This window comes from Rhinichthys klamathensis, unplaced genomic scaffold, assembly GCF_029890125.1.
Source record: "Rhinichthys klamathensis goyatoka isolate OS25496 unplaced genomic scaffold, OSU_Roscu_1.1 h1tg000181l_1, whole genome shotgun sequence".
Classification (NCBI taxonomy): domain Eukaryota; kingdom Metazoa; phylum Chordata; class Actinopteri; order Cypriniformes; family Leuciscidae; genus Rhinichthys; species Rhinichthys klamathensis.
Genome location: NW_026606709.1, coordinates 238,405 through 256,801, shown reverse-complemented (window position 1 = coordinate 256,801; position 18,397 = coordinate 238,405). Strand labels below are relative to the sequence as shown.

At 38.1% G+C, this 18,397-nt stretch overlaps 2 protein-coding genes across 2 annotated transcripts; both read left to right on the top strand.

Moving 5' to 3' along the window:
- The first annotated feature begins 45 nt into the window (after positions 1 to 45).
- Positions 46 to 8,894, top strand: herpud1 (homocysteine-inducible, endoplasmic reticulum stress-inducible, ubiquitin-like domain member 1). Its single transcript, XM_056261155.1, has 8 exons — positions 46 to 405; positions 1,031 to 1,108; positions 2,080 to 2,163; positions 2,528 to 2,685; positions 2,796 to 2,906; positions 4,180 to 4,545; positions 7,626 to 7,743; positions 7,852 to 8,894. Exons 1-8 carry the CDS (start codon positions 250 to 252, stop codon positions 8,014 to 8,016), a joined length of 1,236 nt encoding a protein of 411 aa, XP_056117130.1. The 5' UTR covers positions 46 to 249; the 3' UTR covers positions 8,017 to 8,894.
- Positions 8,895 to 9,892: 998 nt separating this feature from the next.
- Positions 9,893 to 18,034, top strand: cetp (cholesteryl ester transfer protein, plasma). The gene is made up of 16 exons (XM_056261149.1): positions 9,893 to 10,206; positions 11,984 to 12,095; positions 12,170 to 12,301; positions 14,149 to 14,219; positions 14,328 to 14,415; positions 14,551 to 14,620; positions 14,818 to 14,878; positions 14,995 to 15,086; positions 15,176 to 15,355; positions 16,399 to 16,449; positions 16,654 to 16,803; positions 16,906 to 16,973; positions 17,071 to 17,113; positions 17,194 to 17,263; positions 17,347 to 17,432; positions 17,555 to 18,034. The coding sequence occupies exons 1-16, from the start codon at positions 10,077 to 10,079 to the stop codon at positions 17,630 to 17,632; spliced, it is 1,482 nt and encodes a 493-aa protein (XP_056117124.1). The 5' UTR covers positions 9,893 to 10,076; the 3' UTR covers positions 17,633 to 18,034.
- The last annotated feature ends 363 nt before the right edge of the window (positions 18,035 to 18,397 follow it).

The following is an 18,397-nucleotide window of genomic DNA, read 5'->3' as shown; positions in this document are numbered from 1 at the left end:
GACAGGCTCCACGTCTGAACACGAGCTCGTCCCAGCCAATCACAGGCGGACACAGTGTGTTTGGAAACAACACACGCAAATACTTCATGGCTTATGAGCAGCCCGAAACTTCTTGAATCAGGAACCTCTACCTTTTCTTATCGTGTATTGTCCTTTTGACTAAATCGAGTCGTGAAGTCTTCGAAAATTACTGTGGATATTTTATGCGATTATTAATATAGTTCTAGTTGGTTAGATTGCGAAGGAAAAATGGAAAGTTCTAAGGTCTCGGATAAAGAGACTATCTCGCTGGTTATTAAAACGCCAAATCAGTTTCACGGTGATCAGCTGATCGAGGGAGTGCGCGTGGACTGGACCGTAAAAGACCTCAAATGTCACCTCTCCGAGGTTTATCCCAACAACCCGGTAGGTTTGGATTGGTTTCTTATTCTATCGGTATCGGGTTACATCTAGCGAGTCGTAAGCATTCCTCAACACACAACACCCAGCTAGCATGGCTGAGCAATGCAGGAAATATCTTACTGTCAATAAATCATTTGCACTCTATAAACAGAAGACGAATTTCCACCCCATTGGTCTCTGCTTTTATAATGTTAGTAAATTGTTTATCACATTATTCCTCTACTGTGTAATGTTAGTTAATTTGTATTATACGGAAGCAACTTCAGTAGCTAGGTACGTTACATGTGAAATTTGTTGTATGTTTTTATCACAAACATCTGTCATTTCAACCATTAAATTAGAGTAATATCATTGTGCAAGAACAGACGGTTACTCTTTATTTTAAGGTAACGTAGTTATATTGTACTCACTTAAATAAGTATTTAGTTATATTAATTAACTACATGTACTTACTACTTACTATAGAATTAGGGTTTGGTTTTGGGTCAGTTACTTGTAATTATGCATCATTTACTGTTATTACTATAGTAAGTACATGTAGTAACGTGTAACTACGTCACCTTGAAATAAAGTGTTACAAAACGGACTTTCTAGGTACTATCTGACGTTTGGACTAATTTTCTTTTAGGCTGAGAAAGACCAGAGACTCATTTACTCAGGCAAGCTGCTTCAGGACAACCTGCTTGTGAGAGATGTTTTCTCAAAGGTGAGGGACTTTACCATCTATGGGGTGCTTTTTTGTGTGTTTATTTCAGGGTTGACAACTGACTGCAACAGTTCACATGGGTTGCCATGTGGTTTACACTTGTTTACTTTCTACAGTATTTTATCTTTACCTGCTTCCAACTATGAAGTTTAAAAAACAATTTTTGAATTCCAACTATTTTTTTGTTAATATTTAACATTTACATATTTACATTTTAAAAAAAATCTCTGATTTGAAAACTTTATTATCATTTAAAATGATAAAATTGTATGTATTTATATTTTATGTGTATTATATATTTGAAGTATATTATTATAATATTATTATTTTATTATTAAACAAATAAAATTTTTAATTTAGTCTATGCAGGCTATTTTATAAAATACTCTTCATTATCAGTAGGAACATCCAGAAATATCTATCAAAGCATAAGCATTATTTGTGGCATTTATGGTTGAATTTACAGTAGAAATAAAGCATGGCCATGTCCCTGAAACAAAATTCAGGGTTATAGAAAAGATTCAATGTATACATTTAGCTACCCTGAAAGGTAGGGGTGTTGGCAAAACACTGATAGTTTTGTCATTGTTTATGTCAAAGCAACACCAACAAAAAAAGATTAATAACGGGTGGACCCACAGACACCTCTTGTACTGTACCCTCAGCCTGATCTTCTTACCATGTGCTCGAGTGAGTCTAATTTAAAAGCTGCTCAGAGAAACAACACTTAGCAGCCTCTCAAGCGAGTTGTGAATTTGAAAAAAGGACATTTGTTGTAACATGGCGAAAGCCTGTCACCTGATAGACTTACATGCCATCAAAGCGTGACATAGTCTCATGGTTTATACAATCTCTCAAAGCTTTCTCTTTCACAAAAGGATAGTTCCTTTGGTGTATGGCTTTGCCATCTCAAAAAGCATGTTAACTCTTGTTTCTGTCAAAAGAACTGAAAAAAAAAACTTTTTCTGCAGGTTCCTTCAGATACCAAGCCCACACTTCACCTGGTGTGTGCTGTGAGACCCCAACCTGCTGCCCAGCTAGGAGCAAGACCCAAAGTATGTTATTCCCATCTACTGTTTATATTAGGCTTTCGCCATATGGTAAGATTTAGTGCTACATGTAAAAACAGACATTCTGTTTATTTATAAGTTTCATGTCCTGAATTTAGCTCCAAGGCAATATATTTGATAACCTTACATTATGGTTCAGATGTGTGGCGGTTTACTGTCTCTCAGGGAAATGCTGTGCTTGTTCAGTTGGGTGGAGATATCACCACACAGCTGCTTACTTCCTGTTCCTTTCTGCATCCTTGTTTGCATAAACCAAATGCTGTAGCAAATTTCACATGAAGTTTCATAGTGTCTCATGCACCTGTTCTGGTTTTCCTGCTGAAAAATCAAGTGTGTTTCTTTGGTGTAGGTGACATCAACACAGCAGCAGAGTTCCCAGCACTCCCCGCTAACTGCTACCCAGAGCTCAGAGTCTCCAGGACCATCCGTGACCTCTGTACCCTCCACGGATGGCCTTAGACAGCGAGGTCATGCCGCCTGGCCTGGCACTAGTGCTGACACATCTACGTGAGTTCTTGTCTTTTGTCAAATTGAGATTCCGTGCTGTAAGTATTAAAGGTGTATGATTGTTAATGTGTAAGTTGAGTGTAACGTTAACGTTTGTCCTTCATTTACAGGCCTGTAACAGCAGCGATGACCCACCCAGCCTTCCCCACGTACTCCCTTTATAGTCCACAACAGCTTCTGTGGTTGCAGCAAATGTATGCCCGCCAATACTACATGCAATAGTAAGTACACCCTATATAGACATATTACAGTGTTGGGCTGCACTATTTAGGTAAAAAAAAAACATGTAATTGCGATTGTAAAATGAGATTAAAAAAATGAACAAAGCTCCAGGTTAGGATTCACAAATTTGGCCAATTTTTTTATTATCATCAAAGTGCCTCTATATGCTTTTTCGAATATTACATTTCATGCAATGTGTAATATAGCTGTTTGGGAACGTAAAATGTCTGCAAAGTTTTAAAGATCAAAGTGTCCCCTAAAAGAAAGAATCTATTCTGAACTGCTGAAACGAGTCGTCAACAATTCCAGTCTCACCCCCTGTTACATACCTATGTAACAAAGTACATAATGCCAGCCTATAGTCTTCATTTGCTGCCCGTGAACAACGTGCTGTCAACATGTCTAGAAGACACTGTTTTAGCGCTGCGAATCCACTTTGCATGCAGTTCAAAAGGATAAGTCTCACACTGGAATTGGCATGGAAAAACCAATGTCATTGTGCTTCCGGAGCTAAAATTCATATACAGTGATAAGCTGTAGACCAATCACAACAGATTGGGAGCCGTCTGACCATTTAGAGTACTTTCTCAGAAAGGAGGGGTTTAGAGAGACTGAATCTATGATCAAACTGTTTTCAGACTCTTTGAGAAATGTGATGTGCTATGTATATTATGAGAAAATTAAAGTGGTTTTGACCTTGCATGCATGTAAACCTATTTTAGGAGACCTCTAAAATAAAATTAGGAGCCTTTAAAATAGCATAATAGGGCCACTTTAAATGTATTATTACTATTAAATAAAAATATTAGCAAGATATGAAATATCTTATCTAGTAGTAATATTGTAAAAAATTAAGAAAATTGAGCAAAATACAATAACTAATATTTATGGCTTTCTTTAATTTCTTTATTTTCAAACATTATACCGTCAAGCTTTTATTTTTGCAGAAAAGCACAAGGAGCCCTTTAAACGTTTTCAAATGCACGTTATAAGCGACCCAAACTCTCAGCACGTGCAGAGATAGAGTTCGTGTGGAGCAGCATTTACTGTGAAATGAGCTGCTCTGAGACTCACATGTAAAAGAACACCGTGGCAGAACACAGCTTCACTCTGAAACATGCAGCGAATATATTTATTTATTTAAATCGCAGCCTTTGTGATTTGATAATCGCCAAATCACTATTTTGGTTTAAGATGACTCTTGCAGCCATATTATATCCAGACCTATCAGACTGTTGTACAACCTGTGAATGAAACGTCTGTTTGTTTCAGTCACGCTGCCATGACAGCTGCCGCCTCCGCTCCGATGGCCGCCCCTGCCGCTGCTACCTCACTACCTGTCGGCCCTCATCAAGCCGCTGTACCTGCAGCTTTACCCAATCAAGGTCCCATCAACAACCTGCCAGCCAATCAGAACGCCCCAGGTCCTGCGTTCATCAACCCAGAGGGAGCAAATCAGAATCTGAGAATGAATGCCCAGGGTGGCCCTGTGATGGAAGACGAGGAGGACATAAACCGCGACTGGCTGGACTGGGTGTACACAGCATCCCGATTGGGTGTCTTCCTGAGCATTGTGTACTACTACTCCAGCATGAGCCGCTTCGTCCTGGTCATGAGCAGCCTGGTTATTATGTACCTGTAAGTTTAAACTGAACGCCAAACGTCTATTTCGTCATTTTGAATCAGTTCATAAGAGTCATTTGTTTGGGAGTTGGACTTCTCTAAAAAGAATGAGGCCATGCTTAAAAATATTCTTGTTTGCCGTAACCCGACCGACCCTGTCAAATTAGGACCGACCCAATTATTTTTTTTTTTTCCCTTTTAGTCCGACCGACTTGCCGGTTGTAAACTTGCATTAAGACCGACCGATTTTTTTTTTACTCTTCAAACAACTAATACAAAAGCAATAAAATAATATACATTTATTATAGTAAGTATTGTGAATATAAATTGCGTAGGCTACGTTCTTTCTTTTAAATAAAAACCCGTGGCGTCATCTATTATGATTATGTTTACACCATTGGTTTACGTATGTCACACTATGGCCTGTGCGTTCGCTTCGTTTCATTCACTGTCAATGGTTCGCGCTCGGTGATGATGGCTGCGGCGCGGCTGCTTGTGAAATACGTCTGTATGAGCCTACATTTAGTCGCTCATTATTCGAAATTCTTAATGGTCAAATAGGGAATCGATGTTAACGGCCTTTTCTCGGAGCCCGTCCAGCTCGTCATGACATGCCCACCGCGAACGCGCGTCACACAGCAACTGCAGGCTCTGACTATGACAAACAAACACACATAAGTGTGGGAAGCCAAACACACCGAAAGGGGGACGAAACGGCGCGGTGTGTTACAGAGTTCGCGCTGCGCTGACTTGTAATCTGCGTGGCTCAATAGCTGGGTTTCAGTCACGTGATTATGATGACGCGCGAAATTCAGATGGAGGGCAGGGAGTGAAGAGCGCAATGGACGAGATGGAGGAAAGTCCGTACTGTACTACTTTACACGCTATTACAAGAGAAAGATATAAACAAAAAATCAAACATATGTTGGACGTGATCCTTACGTTATGAAGAGGAGCGATTTTCAACTGAATTGAAAGATTTTCCTGCCATCGAGGCGGTAGATATCAGCAACTACCTCATCTTACAGACATACTTTGACTTTACAAAGTTCGGAAACGTTACACATTACACAAACATAGCCACTTAAGTTGTATTAACTTACATTTGATGAAGTGATCACTGCACACACGGGCATTTTCCCATTCGGCTGCTCCCGACCGCAGACGTAGGTTTGCAAGCCGTTTTCCCGGAGTTTTCCGGTTAATTTCTTGCATTTTCCCCCTTATGAACAACAACTTTTGGTACACGATAAAACCTCCTCGTGGTTTGATCGATTTAAGTAACCATAAACGACGCAAGACATGCATTTTGAGTTTGTTATAGTGCTTTCTAAATACAGCAAATCACTTCCTGCCCTCCATTTGCATTTCGCGCCATGGCAACGCAGTGTCGTGACGTCATATGAAAACAAGCTATGGACCGAGACGCGCGAGCGCGACAGACTCGACAGCGCAGGAGAAGTGTTTGCTTGCGCCAGCCAATGGTCAGAGCGGCGCGAATTAATCTCACCAGCGCCGCGCTGACCAATAAAACAGCACATCCCATACCGAAATGTACTAAATTGCACAAAAGAAAATCGACCATTCCATAATATGTCAGGACTACTTAATCGGCCTATAGTTTCCTACAATGCGCCTAGCTATTTGACCACACTGATTTCCGTTAATAATAGCAGATGTTTATGGGTCAAATCTCTCACTCTCTCCCTGCAACTTTTTGTTACCCTCCTTTCCTGCCCCTAGACCAGAAAGGGGGCTTGTAACAGTATGGGTCAAATGTAAACGAATGGTGCCAAACGCGCTGTTTTATTGGTCGGCGCGGCGCTGGTGAGATTAGTCATTTTAATTTATTTGTTTCCCTCTGAAAATCCACTTTCATTGAAATCTAGTGGCTCCTTTTTTTCTTTTGATTCTGCCTATTTTTTTCCAAATGAATGCAGCTGGAATTAATGCAATAAATATGTTTTTTTTTTTTTTACAAAGATTTCAAATTGTTTGTGGTCTATAACCTGTATCAGAATGAGGTTCGCAATGGTGCGCCCGAAGGCATGGGGGTTGAAGACCCAGTCAGTGACGTCACGATATGCAAATTTGTTTAAATTCATACCGACCTAATCACCATGACCAAAATTATCCTTTTTTTTTTTACATTGAATCTTGAAAAAAAAAAATATAGACCTACCTACCGAGCCTTTTTTTTTTTTTTTTTTGCTGTTACTGCAAACCAAAATATTTTTAAGGATGGCCTGAGTTGAAGTTCGTGCTGTATGTTTTTGATTCACTAAAAAGAACTGGTTCATGCAGGTTATTTGTTTAGGGAATTGGACTACACTGTTCACACTGGTTATTTTTAGTGAAACAAAAACAATCAGTTCATAAGAGCCATTTGTTCAGGGAATTGGAATACACTGGTTGTGCTGTATGTTTTTGATTCACAAAAATGAAACGCCTCATAAGAATCATTAATTCAGAAATCATTCAGTTTGGTAGCACTGTATGTTTTGTGTTGCTGCGCCCCTGAATTATAGAGCAGGTATCTCTGTTTGAGTGTTTTAGTATGTTTTATTGTCCACATCAGTGGAAGAATGCAAGTGTGACATCCATTAATAAACACAGATACACACTCAGTTAGATGAAAGGAACGGTAGCTTATGCAAGCAAAAATTAGCAGAAGGACGCAGGATTCTCCCTGATCAGAAAGAAAATCTTCCTGTACATGACTGCTGATTGGTTGGTGGCATTCTGGGACTTTTTTTGTTGAGCTCCAGCTGTTATTACTGATAACAATTAACTTCTGATACTTTATCTCTGCAAACGTGGCAGTTTGACTGCTCTGCAGACTAGTGCGTAGCACTCCAGCAATATTTAGCTTGATCTGAGGGTGTCAATGTTATGGCCTTATCTTGATCCACCCTACTGTACAAACAGTTTGGGCGTCCTCTCGTGATTTAGTAATGTATGAATGAGCACAGTTGAGGTGCTAATGGCTGACTATTTTAAAATAAATTGTGTAATTTTAATGGAAATGGAGCTCATGGAGGCCTGATTCCCTTTTTGAAGCTATTCTTATGGTTCTTTTTCTCTCTTTGAATCAGACACACAGCAGGCTGGTTTCCTTTTAGACGGAGACCCCAAGCCAGGCCTCACAATCAGCCAGCACCAGAGGTCATACAGAACCAGCAGAACCAAAATGAGCTCAGACATCCAGAACCAGTGAGTCATAGTTTCTGTTTAAGAAAGAACATAAGAACTAATTATACTTGGATAAGTGGCGTGTGTAGGCATGTGTGTGATTTTAATAATTCTCATTTTCTCCTGAAGGTGCCGCCCCCTGCTGAAGTGGAGGATGCCGAAGTTGTTGAACCCGTCATGATAGCAGTGCCTGTTACCCCAGTTAGACGACCCCTCCTATGGACAGCCTGGGTGTTTTTCAAAGCCTTTTTCGCTTCTTTGATACCTGAGGCTCCACAGGGCATTGCAAACTGAATTGGAAGCAGTCGGACTGAAACGACAAAACTGGACCTTGGCTTGACCATTTAGACGGGACATTATACATGAAGGCTACAAGTACTAGAAATAGTAGCACTTTCCAGTCCTTTGCCTATGTGAACATTGGTTGCACATTCTGTATAAACATGGACATGGAGTTGTAAATATTGCTGGACAGTTTTTGCTTAGCACTTTAGATAACCACACCGGCTGGAATCAATGGTATCAGTCTCCTGGCCTGATCCTCTTATAGGCCCCTGTCACCAGGGCTTCATTCTCTTGAAATGCTCTACGATGAGGGATCCAAGGATTAAACTCATGGGATTATTTTATTAAGGTTCTAGTATAATGGACAACGAAGGCCATACATTGATTTTGCATGAATAGATGGAGGGTGCTTGGGAGAATGCATTTGTGGCACTTTGAAGCTAATGGTGTTTATGCAAGTTAAATATGCTTACATGTGCTCTTTTTTTAAATTGTATTCAACCTGTGAAATGAATATTGTTAATATTTATGAAGAAGGTTTGGTATGCGTTCAAGTAGTTTGAGCAGAATTTGCAATTTAAAGAGCACCAGTGTTTGCTGTTGACTTTGGGATGAAACAAAGGCGAATGAATTTCAATGACGTGCAATTTTGCATTTTCTTTACACAAAGGAACTGCACTTTGGTACCTGCAAGAGTGGGGGACAGAAATTAGGACAGGTATGGTTCTGAGAGACTAAAAAATATGTTTTTAATCTGGTATTTATCAACACTGTAGCATTGCTGTCATTTAATTGTATGTATAAAATAGCATTGTTTATTAACATTAATAAGATTCTCTTTGTACCAGAAAATGAAACAAGAAATAAACAACTTTGTTTCAATTTCATATTGAAATTCTTTGAAAAGTGTAATAGAAATGTGAGCTGAATTCTGTTTGTGTAGCATAGGTTTTCTCCTATGTTTAGATTTTATTTTTGGGCTTTTTTTAAATCCATTTTAGGTTTTTACCTTTAGCCACATGCTACCAGTTTATGTACAAGTACTTAAAAAAAATTATTTCAGTTTCAGTACACACTTTTGTCCAACTGAAATGGTATTATTGAGATTTTTGCAAGTCGCATTACAATTGGCATCTGTGTTGTGTGTATTCCAAGCAAGAATGGCAATTTTTTTAATTGTTTAAATATTTGATAGTGTGCGGTCATGTCACACACTGGCTTGACTTGATAATCCAGACAAAGAAGCTTGACGCAGATGAAAGGTAAAATCATATTTAATAAATAAAACTTCTACACAAGACAAATAACTGAGAGATTAAATACACAGTGGCAATGAGGGAGCTAAACAGGAAAAGGGAAACTAGGTAAAAACGGAACAGAAAGAACTTCAGTCCCAAAATAAATAGACCAAAATCGTGACACATGTAGCCTATATTTGGACAGACCGATGAATAATATATTGATGAATAGAATACTTAACTACACAGAAACCTATCGTGGCCCGATTATAATATGTATGCCTAAGCATACTCAACTGTCTGTTGACTTGCATCTGGTAAGCATCATATCTTGTTTTGTATGGCTTATTCATTTCTAAAGCCACTTCCTGTGGACTGTGGTGATGACGTCCAGACGTATTTCTATTATTTTATCTACATAACTGTCCATTTCGGGGTGTCCTATCTGCACTTTACGCCACCGCCTAAGAGCTTGTCCACCCCTATGGACTTTGGCCTGCTCTTGTCCACTCTGTCCTATCTCTTATTTGTTTTGAATAGCAGAATGTCCAGAAAAACATTCCTGTGCCCGGTTTACTGTCCTCCAATAACCTTGAGAAACATTTGTTAGTCGACCCCAGGGACAGTTGCATGTTCTCCTCTGTTCTCAAGAAGAGAGGCACTGCAAATCAAACATTACAGGCCCTGTCCACCCCCTCTTCCTTTGGGCCTACCTCTGAATCTGTCCCTCCTACTCAGATACTCGCTGAAAGAAAACAGCTCTTTTAAAAGAGAAGCCCTAATAACATTAAGAGAGAGCGGCTCATCTGTGTCCATTCAGACTTTGTTGAGATGGAGAGGAGTACAGCGTTGCTCCTTTTTATCGCTCTGGTGAAAATAAGTAGTTGTTGTCTGGATCCTCCCTCTGCCTACAGGTTTACAGGAGCTGTTTGTAGACTTACCTATCCTGCAGCTGTTGTCCGTAAGTATTCTCTCAGTTATTTCTGTACTAGTCAGACTTTGTTTGTAAGTGAGTATATGTTTTGATATTCATTATTTTGGAGCAGAATTCATTCAAAGCAAGCAGAGTGCAAAATAATGGTAATATAATTAAAGCAAGAAAAAAACAAGGCCAAGAGTTGTAGTCAGTACTAAGCTTGAGGTTAAGGTTTATTTTTAAGGCGACAGTTCACCCAAAAAAGAAAATTTTGACATCATTACTCACCCTTATGTTGTCAAATAATACAATCCGTGGAGCTGTTTTAACAATGGTCCTGGTCAGTTTTTTTCCATGCTATTGCAATGCATAGTAACAGGAGCTTAGTTTCAAAACCGTTATGGAGGTTGAGACTTCATAAATTGAACAATGCTGCTACTTTTCTCCTGAACATGCTAAGTTGATGGCAGATGTCCATTAGTCTAATACACTCAAAATGGCATGAATGAACTGCAAAAATAGTGTAGGAACTGTTAGTACTAACTAGATAGCAAAAAAGAGGGTATTTTGTTTCAAAATGATAGTTTTATAAATAACTTCAAACATTATCAAGACTTCCTCTTCTCATGCAGAATAAATGATAGTATCTGTTTTAGATAGTTAATGTATTAAGCATGAAAGAGATGTCATGCTGTGTAACATGCTATATATATCATTTAAACCACTTAAAGCATAGCATATTTGTGTAATATGTAGATTCTGAAATAAATAATGATAGCAAGACTATTCAAGTGCACAAGAACAGCATAAATACAATTATAAATAACATTATTAAGAAAAATGGAGGAGACATTTAAAACCTAACATATTCACTTATAATCAGTGTTAAGGGAAAGTTACTTTTAAAAGTAATGCATTACAATATTGCGTTACTCCCAAAAAAAGTAACTTATTGCGTTACTTAGTAACTTTTTATGAAAGTAATGCGTTACATTACTTTTGCGTTACCTTTTCTCACCTGGGCTGGGTTTGCTTGTTTGTTTTTTAATAACAACAAAAAAGTAATATTTTTGGCAAATGTTAAGGCCCTTTCACACCAAAAGTGAAATAATAAGCCCCGGGCTGAAGGAAATGCATATTTACGTCAGTACAGTAGAGGGCATCGCTCAAACAAACATTTCAGCCATTCTGGATTAAAGAACAATAGGATACAGGAGAAGGAAGTTCAACACTCTTATTTCTAAATATAATCTAAAGTAATTTTTGCTTATTAGTATGGTTGAATTAGATCATTGAAGGTCAGCAGCAAAGACATTTGTTAATAAAGTTAGATGAAATACATGAAGTATATTTGTGTAATTTAATGGGGACAGGAGAGCTGTCAGTCAATAAATGTGAAAAAGTATACCTATTTGAAAAAGTAACTTAGATATTTTGTTGTAAATTTGACCTAAAATAAAACTAAAGTTCTAAACTTAAAAACTTGTACAAGGATTCTCAAAGGTTTTTTTGGCAGCCAAACCACTTTAACTTATAAATATTTACTTGAAGTACCCCCTGAAATTGTATCTAATATTTCAATTATTTAACAACAGTCACTTGTTCATAGTTTGTTGATTAATGAATAAAATATTCAGGTTAACAAATAAAATATTTAATCTTTTTATGTTTTAAATTATAGTTTGTTTTTATTTGAAAAATAAATCAATTTTAAATGTTTATGATTTCATTAATTATTAGCTTCTCATCAACTCATAAACCCCATGAGAGTTTGGGAAACCCTTGACTAGAGAATAAATATATCCCTGCCTTGATTCCTCAGTGAATGAGAAGACCACTGAAGTCATACAGGCCGCTTTTCAGCATGCCAAATATCCCAGCGTAGAGGGAGAGCGATCAATTGGCTTTGGGACAGTGAAATATGGATTCCACAAGTAAGGAACTCCTGCAGCAATTTTATGTAACATTCTGTATCTTATGACACTCTTCTTTCCTACATCACCCACAGCTTAGAGATCCATAACCTTTCCATTGGAAAGAGTGAGTTTGAGCTGAAAGAGAATGAAGGAATTGGGATCTCCATTTCAAATGTGTCTGCTGTATTCAAAGGGACCATCAACTATGGATATGGCAGCTGGCTGTGAGTGTTTCTATTTATTACCAGGATCAGGTTGCTGCAATAGCACAGCTGTGGTTTAACCCTGTGCTCTATTCTACATATGTTTTTGTAAAACAGTGGTCTTTTGTTTAACCTCTCAACACGCAAAGATCTCCGGCGGCAGATTATTGCTGTTCACATTGCTTCACTGAACAGCGTTCATTAGGGTATTTAGTCCAAAAGTGCTCCTATCTGGAGAAAGTTCTTCAAGGTTTCTTCCAGTCAGCCTGTAATAACAAATTACATACACTTACATTTCAGTTACATTTCATTATTTTCACACGTGTGTGTGTGTGTGTGTGTGTGTGTGTGTGTGTGTGTATATATATATATATAATATATGTATGTATGTGTGTATATATACACTCACCTAAAGGATTATTAGGAACACCATACTAATACTGTGTTTGACCCCCTTTCGCCTTCAGAACTGCCTTAATTCTACGTGGCATTGATTCAACAAGGTGCTAAAAGCATTCTTTAGAAATGTTGGCCCATATTGATAGGATAGCATCTTGCAGTTGATGGAGATTTGTGGGATGCACATCCAGGGCACGAAGCTCCCGTTCCACCACATCCCAAAGATGCTCTATTGGGTTGAGATCTGGTGACTGTGGGGGCCATTTTAGTACAGTGAACTCATTGTCATGTTCAAGAAACCAATTTAAAATGATTCGAGCTTTGTGACATGGTGCATTATCCTGCTGGAAGTAGCCATCAGAGGATGGGTACATGATGGCCATAAAGGGATGGACATGGTCAGAAACAATGCTCACGTAGGCCGTGGCATTTAAACGATGCCCAATTGGCACTAAGGGGCCTAGAGTGTGCCAGGAAAACATCCCCCACACCATTACACCACCACCACCAACCTGCACAGTGGTAACAAGGCATGATGGATCCATGTTCTCATTCTATTTACGCCAAATTCTGACTCTACCATCTGAATGTCTCAACAGAAACCGAGACTCATCAGACCAGGCAACATTTTTCCAGTCTTCAACTGTCCAATTTTGGTGAGCTCTTGCAAATTGTAGCCTCTTTTTCCTATTTGTAGTGGAGATGAGTGGTACCTGGTGGGGTCTTCTGCTGTTGTAGCCCATCCGCCTCAAGGTTGTGCGTGTTGTGGCTTCACAAATGCTTTGCTGCATACCTCGGTTGTAACGAGTGGTCATTTCAGTCAAAGTTGCCCTTCTATCAGCTTGAATCAGTCGGCCCATTCTCCTCTGACCTCTAGCATCAACAAGGCATTTTCGCCCGGACTGCCGCATACTGGATGTTTTTCCCTTTTCACACCATTCTTCGTAAACCCTAGAAATGGTTGTGCGTGAAAATCCCAGTAACTGAGCAGATTGTGAAATACTCAGACCGACCCGTCTGGCACCAACAACCATGCCACGCTCAAAATTGCTTAAATCACCTTTCTTTCCCATTCTGACATTCAGTTTGGAGTTCAGGAGATTGTCTTGACCAGGACCACACCCCTAAATGCATTGAAGCAACTGCCATGTGATTGGTTGATTAGATAATTGCATTAATGAGAAATTGAACAGGTGTTCCTAATCCTTTAGATGAGTGTATACTATATACGTATATACATATTATATTTCCCCAATAACTTAACAGGATTGAATAGAACAAGATTTTTAGAAATCTTACTTTTATGTATACATTTTTAACATGGAATTTGTGCCTCTATACTTGAAAGTCATGAGATAACAAAGTATACCGTATTTGTGGCAAATACCATTTATTGTTGCTTAGTTTATCTTTTTTATCTATCACAACAGTCAATGTAAATTTGCAGTGCCATGTTCTTTCTCAAACAGACTCAGCCTGAAACAGTCATTGGATTTTGAAGTTGAGTCGCAAATTGACCTGGTCGTCAATCCAAAACTATGTGAGTATGTCACATTTTGTTTAGACAGCTCTGTTTGACATTACTTAATCCTGAATTGAAATTCCCTGTATTAGTTATTGTCTGAAAAGAACTGTGATTGTGTGTCAGACTGTGGAAAGGGCAGAGTGGCTGCAGACACATCAGATTGTTACCTCACATTTCACAAGCTGAAGCTGCACCTGCAGGGAGACAGAGAGTGAGTTCGACATTTCACATTACTGAGAGACACTAGAAGTGATCAGACCAGATCAGACTTGAGATCAATATTTCCACCTTAAGCACTGCTCATTTGCAAGAGCATTTAAATGACTCTCATTTTGACTGTGTGCAGACCTGGGTGGATGAAAAGAATGTTCACAGACATTGTGACTTTCACAGTGAAGTTAGTAGTAAAGTCACAGGTGAGTGTGCCTAGTTTCCTGTTCCATTTAATTGCCCATGCTAACATGTTCTCAGAATTTTAGCTAACGTTCTAGCAAGGCTCTCAAACAAACATTATTCCAGTAACATAGATCAATATAACTTTGTTATCTAGTTATCAATTGTTATCAGGCTCTCAAAACATTAGGACAAAAACATTATTTTTCCTTTCTAACAGATCTGTAAGGAAATAAACAATGTGGCCAACATACTAGCAGACTTCATACAGGAGCAAGCAGGTAAAATTCAGAGCTCTCATACACCCTTCTTTAATGTAACAGTCTTGTGTGAGTTTGTGGTTATGCGTAGGCCTATCTGCTCTGTATTGATGTGACATATCTCTCTGTGTGTCCAGAGCAGTTTATTAGTGATGGGAACATCGGTGTAGACATCTCTGTGACCTCTTCCCCCATCATCAAATCTAATTATATAGAATCATATCATAAGGTCTGATTATAAAGATTTTATTCTTAAAGATTTTGTTCAAACAAATGCATATCTTATTATGTGATTACTGTTGTTCTTCTGATAAACAGGGTTTGGTTACATTTAATAATGTAACCTCAGACCTCAACACCTCTGTGTTTAACCCCTCCCAATTGACTGAGAACCGCATGCTTTACTTCTGGATCTCCGATGGTCTTCTTGACCCCATAATGGGCGCCGCACACCATGATGGACGATTTATTCGCAATATTAATGGGACAGAACTCACAGTATGGTATCATTCAGTATTAGATGTGTTTTGGAGCCATTTGTATGATGAAAGTTTATCGCTATACGCAGCATTTGTGTGATGTAATAAATGCTTTTAAACTCCAGGGGGTGCTTTTGAGCAGATATGTTTTTGCATCTAAATGAAAAACATGAAAAAGGTAAAAGGACCCTTTTGCACTGAAAACCTTGCTTTAGGAAAATGGAAAAGAAAAAACAAATTTGAGGATTTTTACAACTAAGACATATAAGCAAAGACTTCATATACATAGGCTATATAAAGTCTGTGTAGTGTGTAGCCTATGGAATTAAAGGGTTGTTCACCCAAAAATTTAAATTCTGTCATTAGCCTAATTACTAACCCTCATGTCGTGCTCTTAAGACATTCGTTAATCTTCGGAACAAAAATTAAGATATTTTTAATGAAAGTTTTGAGCTTTCTGTCCTTCCATTGACAACCTACCCAACAACCACTTTCAAGCCCCAGAAAGGTATAGTAAAAATGAGTAAAAAGACGTAATTTAAAGTAATCCACGTGACTCCACCACTGGTCCGACGTGCATTCACGCAACAAAGTCTGCTCTTGGGTCAACAGTCTATGGTTTGGAACGACATGAGGATGAGTAATTAATGTCAGAATTTACATTTTTGGATGAACTAACTCTTTAAGTTAAATTTACTACCTGTATTACATACATTTTCATAACACAAATTTGAGTGGAACTAGTGCTTATATGACAGTTGCAAAAATGAGCTAATATTATGTATGTATGTATGTATGTATATATACATACAGTGTGTGTGTGTGTGTGTGTGTTATTTAAATTTTAGTTATTTTAGTAAATTAAGTTAAATGATAAATGTTGCTTTGGCAATAGCTGAAATATATAATTATATATATATATATATATATATTAATTTCAGTTAACGTTAATTTATTTTGAGTTGCAGAAATGTTTTTTATGGTTTTAGTTTTAGTTAACTATATTAACCTGCAATGATTTTTTTCCAGGCATATTCACGTGCATGTCTGTCTATTTTACAGGATCTGTTTCAGAGAGAGCTGTCCTCAGCTAGGCCTGCATTTTTGAGCAAGGTACTGCACTCATTACGAATATTCAAACTGCACAGAGGGGAGGAAATGACTGCCATTTTAGAATGACTCAATGACTCATTTTATACACTGTCATTGGAACATGCAAATAAATGTTTTCCTTTTTGAAGCACACCAACCGTCATTTCGAACTAGAGCACCTGCTTGTTTGTGCAAGTGTGATGGCGGATTTTACATTCTCTTTAGTGGCTGTCCTCAGAGGGTCCAATGTTAAAGGTGAGGAGTGTGTCAGTTCCACACTTGCGGACCACCACAGAGGGCACATCTGTCAGAGCTGTGGCTGGAGTCAAGCTCTTACTGGATAGTCAAGATGTGCCAGTACTTTATTTTGAGACTGTAAGCTAAAGCACAATTTAACGAGATAGATAGATGACAAAAAATGCTTATCATTGGGACAGTTTCACTATGCTGGGTTTTCAATTGTTTCTGTGCTTGCAGGATGTGACAGTTGTTGTAAACGCCTCATATGCAGACAAGAAACTAATTCTGAAAGCCACTGCAGAGCGGTAAGTTATAAAGGAGATAGATTCTACACAATCACATGAAATCTCAGTTTTATATCCCTGATTTAAAGTTTTCTTTTCTGTTTTGTGACGATTGCAGTATCTCTATAGAAAAAGTCTCCACATCAGAAGGAGCCACTGAGGTGAGAATTAATTAATAAATGTATTTATTTCATACATCACCTATTTTATTTATCACAAATGCTATATGACCTCCTCAAAGGTGGCGGACAGCTTGAGAGTTTATCTGCAGGAGACTGTGGAAAAGATGGGAATCCCCAAAGTCGTATCATGTAAGCGTGGCAGGCCACCATAACCAAGCAATATAAATCATGTGTTTCTATATCTTTGCATCATATTTAATCTCTCCCCTCAGACCTGGAGCCAGAATTAACCGCTTTGATGGATGAACAGGGGCTTAATCTCTTTGACATCATCAGTCCTGAAGTTTTGCCTCAGGATGTGAGTATATTTCACTAGCAGATAATTATCAATCTGTATTTTACAGTCATAATGTATGATATCAAAGAAAAACACTTTGAACGGTTACATTGTTGTCTTATTTTTTAATTGTGAATGTACAGGGGTATGTGGTAGTCCAGCTGGATTTTGGTTTTCCACAACATCTGCTGGTTGAATTCCTGAAAAGGACACTGGATTGACAGTCTTGTCTTCTCTTTCATTTTTCTCTTTCTCGCACAAAAAAACACTCACAGACATGCACACATACATTACATACACACAAAAATATGAATGACTCTTTTTGGAATTTTTGCTTGCATGTAAAGAAGTTTGATGTTTTGTGTAGCTGATCAATGTTGTAAATATGAAAATGTGAATCACAGTGACCTTGTTTTATTACATGTCCTTCAGTAATATCTCATGACCTCCATAATGCAACTAATAGATTGTATTACCATTATTAAACATTTCCTGGTGCTGTCACACATGATTGTGTGTTGCAGGTTTCTGGTTAAACCTGTTCTTCCGAAAGACATGGGCTATTATTTTACCAATTCTCAAAGGGATTGGTCACCCAAAAATTAAACTTCTGTTATCATTTACTCTCTCTCTCATCTTGTTTCAAACGCTCTTTCCTCAGCGGAACACAAAAGGAAACATTTTGAAAAATACGCCAGTTTATAATATACCTCTTTATAATATTTAATTACACTTTATCAATTAGTGTCTAGATTTTATTTACAATACATATCTTTAAAGGTTGTTTTCTTTAAATGAGTTTGTTTCTCAAGCACTGTTTGTTTGGGTTTGTTTATTTAACATTTGCTTAGTTTATACAGCCTAACATTTTATTCCTAAAAACATGGAGTTTCTTCTGGCTTTTGACAGTATTTTCTGATTTATGGAGTGATAGGCCTAGTTGACTCTAATATGTCAACTAAATGAAACGTGAATTTTAAACCTGC

Coding starts and splice junctions, on each gene's coding strand:
- herpud1 (XM_056261155.1), top strand. CDS start 250: ATGGAAAGTTCTAAGGTCTCGGATAAAGAGACTATCTCGCTGGTTATT. Junction 406..1,030: donor AGGTTTATCCCAACAACCCG/GTAGGTTTGGAT, acceptor ATTTTCTTTTAG/GCTGAGAAAGACCAGAGACT. Junction 1,109..2,079: donor TGAGAGATGTTTTCTCAAAG/GTGAGGGACTTT, acceptor CTTTTTCTGCAG/GTTCCTTCAGATACCAAGCC.
- cetp (XM_056261149.1), top strand. CDS start 10,077: ATGGAGAGGAGTACAGCGTTGCTCCTTTTTATCGCTCTGGTGAAAATA. Junction 10,207..11,983: donor CTATCCTGCAGCTGTTGTCC/GTAAGTATTCTC, acceptor TTGATTCCTCAG/TGAATGAGAAGACCACTGAA. Junction 17,433..17,554: donor CTGAAGTTTTGCCTCAGGAT/GTGAGTATATTT, acceptor GTGAATGTACAG/GGGTATGTGGTAGTCCAGCT.